At 44.4% G+C, this 10,630-nt stretch overlaps 1 protein-coding gene across 1 annotated transcript in view; it reads left to right on the forward strand.

The window, feature by feature from the left end:
- The first annotated feature begins 2,227 nt into the window (after positions 1-2,227).
- Positions 2,228-10,630, forward strand: part of RHOJ (ras homolog family member J) — a 98,438-nt gene continuing 90,035 nt past the window's right edge. The window contains exon 1 of the mRNA XM_003794436.3: positions 2,228-2,797. Coding sequence (XP_003794484.1) covers positions 2,620-2,797 — 178 coding nt within the window. The 5' untranslated portion in view covers positions 2,228-2,619. The remainder of the gene's footprint in view (positions 2,798-10,630) is intronic.

A 10,630-nucleotide genomic window follows, 5' to 3' on the forward strand; every position in this document is an offset into this window, starting at 1 on the left:
CATCACTAGGTGCTTCAAGCCCCTCGAACATCTCAATTCATAGTCCACATAGTACTATCAATGATCTGAAGTATCAGTCTGATGCTATAAGATTCAGGTTATATAGAAATGTAAAAATGTTTCCTTAATCCAATTTATCAAATTTTTCTTAAGCCAGGGCATATTTATAGTATAGAAACACAGGATTCCAGTTTCCCGGGCTGGACAGGATGTTTTAGGACTCTGTGAACCAAGTACCACGCCACATTTACTGCCCAATCTCAGGAATGAGGTCAAAGGAAGAACCCCGCCCAGGTTCTGCCAGACTGGCCTCATCCCAGTCTGCTCACTGCGCTCCGAGTGGTCTTCTCCATAGTCAGGAAGAGGTTCTTAAAACTGCCAATCACTCTTTCACCTGCAGAGATGTGTCTGGCTGCCACCTTCGTACTCAAGCCCTTTTTCTAGAAATATAACGTTAAGTTTTCAAATTGCAATTCTATTATGGCATAATCTAGGTGTTCCAGGTAGACTAAATAAGAGTAAAATTATATAAACACACACAATTACAGACGTCTGCAAATACTACAGAATGGCACTAATTATAAATGATTCACCTTCATCTTCCATATTGCAAATGTCACCTCCACTAAGCTACCTCTGGTTGTCAGTCATGCCGTTGACCAATGTTTTGTTCCTTTCTTTCTGACCTTCCTGTTAGCAAGGGCAGGTGACTTCCTTTGGCCAATAAGTTTAAACAGAAGTACCACCCCAGGAAGGAGCTTTGAGGGTCAGGGACTGTGCTTGTGTCTTCCTCTGCCACAGGGATCAGCCATGTTCTCAGCCTGATTACTCTATCAGCCTAGATCCCCTAACAAAGATGACAACACAGTTCTCAATATAGATACAATGTGAGCAAGAAATATACATATTTTAAATCATTGAGTTTGGGGGATGTTCGTTACTGAAACATAACCTCACTGATACACCACAACCTGACTAAAAACATCACCACCTCATAGGAAAGAACTACTGGGACCCTGAGCCCTATAGTTAATGTTACTATAATCCAAACAGAATGAATTTGGAACTATAGTTATTATATAGTGACACATATATAGGATATGTGGATATATGTATATTGTTGATAACCACTTAGTATTAATAAAACAGAATTCTACCTCCTCACTCCCCCCCAAAAAACTCAAAGCAATCCGAAAATCTGAATTCTTCAAAATCAATGTTCAAAAAAAGAAATAAAAAGAAAACAGAGTTCTCCCATTTTCACCCTTTTGTCAAAAATCATTTGCAGAGTTCCACTTCTTTTCTAAGACCAAGTACATTAATCAAATGCAGAGCTTCAAAGAGGCTGCATTTTGAGTGACCCAACAGACAAATAAATCAGCTGCCCGTGGCTCCTCTGTAACTGAAAGGAGCCAGGCTGACCCAAGGGGAGGGGACAAAATCAAAAAGGGAACCATCCAGGCAAAAAGAGCCTTGAGGACCTTAAACAAGCCAGAAAACTGTCCCACACCCTCTCATTTCCAAGGGTGTTAAGTCCGAGCCAAGCACATGTGTGTTGATTCACTAAGAAGAGAAACGCCAACGGCCCCCATCTGATTGATTTCTTATGGGCGACAGCCATAAAAAATGTTTGGGTCTGGAATACATACTTGAGTGTTACACTGAAATGTAGTCACCTATAAAAACCTGGTCACACACACTATCCCTACGACCTAAAAATATATTCCCTGGAGACAGTTTTCTTCTTCACTGCAGGAAAGAATCACTTAAAGTTTCTGACTTGAGGAAAGAACTGTTGGTTTTTAACTTGCAGAACTTTTGACTGGTGACTCAGTGAGGCTGATGTCATGAGTTATCCTGATGGCTGGGGGGTTCTCTGCTCGCTCAGACCGGTCCCTGTTTGTGCGCTGAGCAGTCCTCCCTGGTTTCCAGCCTGTCCTCAGCCAGCCAGGAGCAAACAGCCCGGGGCAGCAGATGAGACAGGAAGTCTGACAGCTCGCTGCGCAGCGGGGACCCCCAGCGCGTTCCCACTGCAGGTCCTGGCATCGTGCCCCACAAGTACAAACACACGCACAGAGTTCCCATTGTTGCAGCCTCCGCAGCCTTCCCAGCCCACTGGTCCTAATATGGAATGCAGCAGGAAACCCATGATTTCCTGACACTCCGCAGGCTGGAGGAAGCCAGGGGAGAAACCTCCATTAGAAAGCCCAGCTTTCCTCCATGTTAGATGTGAACTGGAAAATGGGGAAGATTTAGCAAAATTCCACCCTCAGTCAGGCTGGAAAGGGGGAGAGAGCAGAGAAAAACCCTCAGACTGCTGAAATTTCTACACTGCCAGGAAGCCCCGAGGATCCTGTGAAAATGAGGGTCTCTTAACTCAGAGCTGACTGAGGGGAAGAGCAGGACCCCTCCCGGAATTCCTCCCAGTGTGGGTCACCTTTCCTCACCAGTATGGTCAGCGACGGGCCCGTCCCAAGCCTGGACGTGCCGGTGTGAGCCAAGTTGCCCGAGGTGAGGCCGAGTGAGCTCCGGCCGGCCCTGCTCCCCCTTCATGTGCTGTGGAACCGCGGGAGAAGGGGAGAAGCAGCAGCCGGCGTCTGGGCAGCCGGGGCCCCCAGCATGGACTGCAAGGAGGGGACGGACAGCAGCTGCGGCTGCGGGGGCCACGACGACAAGAAGATGCTCAAGTGCGTGGTGGTCGGGGACGGCGCCGTGGGGAAAACCTGCCTGCTGATGAGCTACGCCAACGACGCCTTCCCGGAGGAGTACGTGCCCACAGTGTTCGACCACTACGCCGGTAAGGAGAGGGGAGCTCTGCACCCGGGGAGCCTCTGCACCAAGGGGGGCCTCTGCACCTGGGGAGCCTCTGCACAGGGAGGGGAGCCTCTGCACCCCGGGGGAGCCTCTGTACCCGGGGAGCCTCTGTACCCGGGGAGCCTCTGCACAGGGAGGGGAGCCTCTGCACCCCGGGGGAGCCTCTGCACCTGGGGAGCCTCTGCACCCGGGGAGCCTCTGCACCCCGAGGAGCCGGGCGGGAGGCGATGCCGGAGCAGGAACGGGGGGCTTGGAATATAACACACAACCCAGGGCTTGGCTGGGATTGTGGGAAGAGCAGTCTGGGCACCAGTTTGTATAATAACCCCTCTCCCTTCCTTAAAGCAACTCATTAACACTGGGAAAGTATCCTGACTGCTCTCTAGATTTGGGGGCAAGAGAGTTTACTCACCATCGCCCTGAATGTCATTAACTTTTTATCGTGAACATTTTTAAATGCAGGGTAATTGCATCACAATTCTTTACTAACAAAAAACAAAATCTCCACTAGGCACACAGAAATGAGATAGTCTTGCTGCTTTTCAGAACTCACCGCATATGATTCCTACATGAAAATGCTAAGATTAATTTTTTTAAAAATTGGTTTTTTCCTATAACTATTGGTGCTGTGATGTTATTCTTTTCCTGGGGCCATAGATGAGAGAGGGAAATAGTAAAAGTATTAGTCAAACTGTATTTGGGGTTAACACTGGCATTTCTTTTTTTTTTTTTTTTAATTGCTGGGGATTCATTGAGGGTACAAGAAACCAGATTACACTGATTGCATTTGTTAGGTAAAGTCCCTCTTAACAATTGCGTTCTGCCCCCCAAAGGTGTGTCACACACCAACAGCAACATTTCTAATTAATATATCTTAAAAGTAAAACTATAAATACAAATAAAATCTGAATCATTTTAAAGTATGCCCTGAAAGGACAAAACGAGTGTGAAATGTTTGAAAGTGTAACAGTTAAGGTACTGTAGCTGCAACTTAATTCTTTCCCTGGCCCTTGATTTTGTGAGTGTTCTAAAGTCTGTGAGTATACTTGTCAGTGTGATGCATTACCTAAATCTTTCCACTTCGATTCTTACTTTTTCTCTTACTTTCCAAAACAAATCTTACTAAGCTCATCTAATGCAAGCTGATGAAATTCTACAAGCTTACGATACCCTAAATTTTATAACTTTCTGGAACGTGGTGATTGGCATCGTGAGTTATCAGAGATTTGAGATTTTGTAAGAGGAAAATTCCTCGTCCTTCACCTTGGCTTTGGGACAGGCTTAGCAAAGGGGAAATGGCCCTCAGGAAACCAGGGTGAGTGTTTGCTTTGCTATGTGGCCGTTTGAAACCCTCCTTCCAGAGGAAGTAGCTTCTTTTCCAGAGCCAAAGCATCACCTAAGTCTCTGCTTCCTCCTCCCTGTACATGATTTATGACAGTATTATAGCAAACAGGAAGAGCGCCATGGTGAATATAGCATGCCTTTCCCAGCAGGTTTTTCTGTATTTGTAGTAATTAAGGGCAAATTTTAATGCTGGCTTCCTTAAGCTTTACTGAAAATGTAATGACTATGTCCAGAGAAGAACATTTTAATGAGAATAGAATAAAGAGAACAGGTTGATGTCTGTCTCAAGAAAAAAATAATTCTAAAATTTGTGGGTCTGTGCTTTGAGGAAGTTACTAAGAGTAACTTCATAGATATACACATATATATATAAATTTTTAGTTAAAATCATAACTGTGTGCATTTATGGGGTACAATGTGATTATTTGATATAAATGTGGAATACTTAAATCAAACTGATTAACACTGCCATCACCTCACTTACTTTTTGTGATAAGACATTTAAAATTTACTCTCATTATTTTCAAAGATACCCCTGCAGTTACTCAGATTCTTATCCTGAAAACATCTTAGCGTAAGTTATTTACTCTGTACCTTCTTTCTACCAAGGAAGGGAAAGAAGCTATTCTTTATTTCAAAAACTTGTAAGTCAAAGGTAGAACCTGAAATCTACTAAAGGAACAGGCCTCAGATGCTCATGAAAATCACATGTCCAAGTTCTCATATGTTGGGTGAACCAATTACAGCATGGTGTCAGGAAGAAAGGGGATAAAGCCATATTTAGAGATAAAGTCAGCCGGTTAAAAGAAAACACGTCAGAGATCAAACAAAGACTGAGCCACAGCCAGACTCCACTGGGCTCGAGTTATGTTCTATTTCAATTATGTGCATGCCTGCTATTTCTTTATTTCACAATAGTAAGGGGTAAAGAGTTTTAGGTCCCATGGATCACTGTTGTTATGCTGGAGTCCTGGCTAAAAGTGTGCCCGTCACCCAAATACTGTTCCCCGTGCCCATGCTTGATATTGTTTAAGCATTAAAGCACTTTAAAGATTTTGGCCAGTGTGTTATTTTAGCTCCCAAGAAATCACAGCAGACATACTCACAGCATTGCTGTTCGCACCCTGAGCTGCTTTGATTTACACTTTGTGCCTCTTTATGTGTATAATCATCTCACTCGCTTTCTGTGAGGTAAAAAGGGAAATGAAAACACAGCCACATGCATCTGGGATCGTTAACCAAGTGACCATTTCCATAACTGGAGGGACCTTCTCCTCTCTTCCACCACAAAAACTGGAGCTCTTTTTACCACTACCCTCCTGGATGTGACCTGGTCGGATACCAATCTGTAGGCTGTCACTTGAGAATCTACCACTAACGTCCTTTCTCCGTCTGGATCCAGCATCCAGTTCCTGCGTCCCATGGACCCACTCTAAAATGATGCTCCGCAATTGAGTTACTGAGTCTTTAGGACCTTGCAATTTTGAGTCAGAAGAAGGCTATACTGAAGAAGATTTTTCACTAATAACTGGCATCCCTGGAAAGTAGAAATATGTCAGTGAGGATGGAAATACAACATGTGCTGTGAGCTTTGACCCACACAGAGCTCATGGATGGTGAGCTCCGACCCACACAGCCGGGTGCTAGTACTGGCTCTAGCAGTTACTCTGGGGCCCAGGGCAAGTTACTTAACCTCTCTGTGCCTCAGTTACCACAAGTGAAAAACAGGTTCAGTAAATGTGTTGGAATCTTTTTCAAGAACAAAATGAATTAACGCACGTAAAGTTCATAGGACAAGACCTCATAGGTGATAAGAGTTAGGGACGTGGTGGTAGCTGTTATTAGCTACCACATCATAAAGTCTCCACACTGCACAAAACTGTGGAAGAAACTAAGATATAATTAAAGATAAAGAGTACAAGAAGGAAAAATACAATGCAAATCCAGGAGAGTAGGGTGTGACAGAGCATATGTACTGTCTTCATAAAATATTGAGAGTTGCCAAGTAACAAATATGTCTATATGAATAATAGTAGTGCGACGTTAACTTGGGAAGGGAATATTAGTTCTGCATAAGTGAGTGGACAAAAAACAACAGCCAACTAGAAAAAAAAATTTAAGTTTTAAGTTTTATGAATCCTGATTTTATCCCTTCACCCTACCTACCAGAATCCTAAAGGACATCTTCTCTGCCTAGTTTTCTTTGACTTCTCAAGAAGAGTTCCTTGCTCCATCATCAATCCAGCTCTAGAAACTGGTTTCCATCTCTAGGCTACATCTTCCACCATCGTGTAGTGATTTATATGTTTCCTTGTTTTCCCACCCCTCACTCTGCTGCAAGCTCCTTAAGGGAATGGGTCACATATTACCACATCCAGTGCTCAGTGTCTCTCAGTCCTCATCCTGATCTCTTGGGAGGTTTCTTCATGTTCTAATACTCCCCTTCTTAAAACACTGTCTTGATTTGCTTTCTGCGATGGCATATCCCCTGGTTTTATCCCCTCACCGGCAGACGCCTCTCCTGCAGGGGTGGCACATCCCCTGGTTTTATCCCCTCACTGGCAGATGCCTCTCCTGCTGGGATGGCACATCCCCTGGTTTTATCCCCTCACCAGCAGACGCCTCTCCACCTTTTCTGCACCTCTCATCTCTTCCTGCCCCGGAATGTTGGTAAACCTCCTGCTCAGTCCTTTGGCCTCTTTTTTATTTACCCTCATGCCCTGGTCAATTGTAAGTTTCATGGCTTTAAATATAATTTACATACTGATTGCTCACAAATTTACATATCTTCTCCCAAAGCCCCTGAAACTCAGACTTACATACCCAGCTGCCCACTTGAAGATCTAAATAGGCATCTCCCATTTAACCTGCCCAAACAGGCTTTTTAATTTCTCCAACCTACTCTTTTCCTCATCTTCTCCATATGAGAAAATGACCGTTGTTTTCCACTCAGTGACTGAGAACAGAATCTTTGGCATGGACTCCCTTGTTCTTTGATAACACCTCCTCCCACTCCATTCAAATCATTAATTATTATCCCTTCCTCCTACAGATCAGCTTGGCATTCAAAATATACCCCAAACCTGATGACTTGACCCCATCTCCATTAACTTTCCTCTTGTCCAAGCCACCATCATCTTTCATCCAAACCTCTGGAGTACACTCTCAGTTCCTTGCTTCAGATCTTGTCCTGATAGTGAATTGTCCACAAACCAGGCAGAGGGACTAGCCACAGCCCCACCCACTCCGGTCCTTGTCCTTAGCACTCAGACCCTGTCCTGTACTGCAGTGTTCAAGGCCTCCATGACGTGGTCCCTGCTCTTTCTTCACCTTCATCTCCTAACACTCTCTTCTTCAGTATTTTGGCTGCAGCCACACTTGCCATCTTTTCATTGCTCAAACACAAAAAACTCTTCCTTCCTTGATGAGTTTGCATTTGTTCTTACCCCAGTTTAAAAACAAAAAAACAGAGCTGAGCTCAACACATAGTAAACTCTCAATAGATAATCATGGAACAATGAATTAGTATGTCAATCACATCAGTCCCTCCAGGATTTAGATAGATCTTGGTCCATTAAAACTTTGATGAATATGGGTGGCACCTGTGGCTCAAAGGAGTAGGGCGCCAGCTCCATATGCCAGAGGTGGCGGGTTCAAACCCAGCCCCGGCCAAAAACTGCAAAAAAAAACTTTGATGAATTAATGAACAAATTGCTGGCCCAGTAGAATCTCTTTAGGAACATATGCAAAAATACTTATTAAAGTCATTATATTTTGAACTATTTTGTTCACATTTTAAATAATCGTGTTATCTCCTCTGTCAACGTAGTACAACACTGAATCTCCTTGATCTACAGCGCCACATCCATGCAGTACTGTGACTCTGTGATGTGGGATACCTCTGCATCATGTTCAAAAGCTGAGCTACATTTGGGGCGGCCCACCCAAATAGTTGCAGCTTTTGTATACAAGCCATGTTCCAGGGTAACCTCAAGTTTGACTGGGCCTAGGACTCAAGAGTAGTGGCAGTGAGATGAAGGTGGAAAGGGTCACCTGTGTTTGTTACAAGTGTCCCTAAGAGGCTGGGCACCTGTAGCTCAGTGGTTAGGGTGCCAGCCACATGCCCTGGGGCTAGCAGGTTCAAACCTGGCCCAGATTCAAATAATAAATTAAAAAAAAAGAAAGAAAGAAAGAAAGAAGTGTACCTTAGAAATGTTTTGGGCCTTTCTTTCTACTCCCTTCCAGGGACGATTCAAGACGTCCTAACGACAAGTAGAGCTCTCAAAGCTTACCATGGAACAATCACATTTCTTCTCTCGTCCTATCTGTAGCCTATCATTAGCTTTGAGTTTTTCAGCAGACCCCTTGCTGATAAAACAGTCTTACCAAATAATGTTCCCTATGACATGTGACATAGGATAAGACTTACAATTTGATCAGGTGACATCTAAACTATACAATTCATCCATATAACAAAAAAAAAAAATGCCCCCTAAATCTATTGAATTTTTTTTCTGATTATAAATTTACTACAAAGCTCCAGTAATCAAAATAGCATGGTACAGGCATAAAGCAGACATACAGAACAGAATAGACAGAAAACCCCAAAATAGACCAGAGATGGTCAAATGATTTTTTTTTTTGAGATAGGTTCTCATGCTGCCGTTGTCTTTTGAAATGTTTTTAAACAATACTTGCAGTTTGAGTTTATCTAGATTGCGTGTTGAGTCAGACTGTGTACAGGTTGTAAGTCTGGGGACTCGAGTGTGCACACAAGCAGCCTCCAGCTGAAACCTGCTCGTGATGCCCTTGATTTACCGTCTCCATCAGCCTCTGTATTAAAGTTCATTTTGCCCACGGATCTGTCTTCCTTCACCCATCCCTCCTAGAGTTTCTTCATCAAAAGCCATCCAATTTGGGAAATCACTTTAAGCCACTATTTGCAAACCCAGGCTGCCCATGAAGGCAATTAACACAATCCATGGAAAGGAGGAGAATGCGGTTACTTTCCCAATTGAGTGAGATGTAAAGGAAAGCTGCTTTCAGAAAAAGCTGGAAGTCAGGTCTAACTTTTTCCACCTAATTCAGTGGCAGTCAGGTAGTCCAGGGTGTGGGGGCAGGGACACAGGGGAGCCATGTCCAATCTACAGGGAGAAAAAAATAACATAAAAAACAATGAAGAGTGAATTTTTTAAAAGCCCCAGGCTTATAAAGGGTTGTGACGTATTTCCGCCCATTTAGGAAAGTGTACTCAGGAGCATCTTCTCTTTTGGTTTTTCTAAAGACACCTGAAAGTCTCTGGAGAATGGATGAGATTCGTTCTTTATAAGCCATGAGGAAACCTAAAGTAACCCTTATTGGGTTCCTAATCTTAGACAAAAATATAAAAGAAGTTATGAAAGAAAAGACCAGGATGGGCCAGTGGAGTCACTCTGCTCCTTCTAAACACAATGAGGCTCGAACCCCGAGGTCACGTGGGAGTCCAGTCCCATGCGTCTCTTTCTGGGGCAGCGTGATGTGTGTCTGGCGCTCATCTGTGTCCTGGGAGGCCACGCTAGAGACACAACCACAGGAATCACATGTACAGCCCTTTCCACAGTCCACATCGTGGTGCTTAGACGAGCAAGTTCACTCAGAGGCTTCCAGGCTGGAAATTGCACTCAGAAAGCTAAAATGTACTTAAGAGATAGTAAATTACGACCCACTTCTCTTAGGAGTAAGAACAGAGGAATAACAAACAGAAGAGGGAGAAGGGAACGTAAGTCTCTGTGACCAGGGCAGTGTAAGGAAAGCCAGGCCCAGGGTTGGGAGCTGCATCTGCCTCCAGGACCCTCCTGCTCTCCAGCCTTAGCTGCCAGCAAACCAAGGACTTTGCCCAGCCAGGCTTTAGTGGACAGACCCCTGTGAGCAGGACACTCAGTCCCACACAGCCTGCCTCCCTTCACCGTCCTAGCTATGAACAGCTTTGGGCACTCTACTGCCTCCCTGCCCACTGACATTGGGCTTCACGTCAGCAGTATTTTGTTTCTAGAATAGCTTTTTCCAAATCTGTCATCTCTCTCTCCTCCTGCGAGGTAAATAGCAAATTCAGGCCAGAGGTTACTCAGGATGTAGGATGTCCGTGTGGGGATGAGGTTGTCCTGTTTTACAAAGACAGCATCGTGATACAGGACAAACATGAGGTGGCTCAGGCAAGGACAGGTAAGAAAGCTCAGCAGACACTGTCTCCCCAGGCCAGGCATGGTGGCTCTCTCTGGGAGGCTGAGCCGGGTGAATCACTTGAGCTCAGGAGTTCAAGACTATCCTGAGCAAGAGTGAGACCCCCTCATCAGAGAAATTCAGATCAAAACTACTTTGAGATATCACCTAACTCCAGTAAGATTAGCCCATATCACTAAATCCCAAAACCAGAGATGCTGGCTTGGATGTGGAGAAAAGGGAACACTCCTACACTGCTGGTGGGAATGTAAAC

Source organism: Otolemur garnettii, unplaced genomic scaffold (assembly GCF_000181295.1).
Source record: "Otolemur garnettii isolate 467f Iridium unplaced genomic scaffold, OtoGar3 scaffold00081, whole genome shotgun sequence".
In the NCBI taxonomy this organism is placed as follows: Eukaryota; Metazoa; Chordata; class Mammalia; order Primates; family Galagidae; genus Otolemur; species Otolemur garnettii.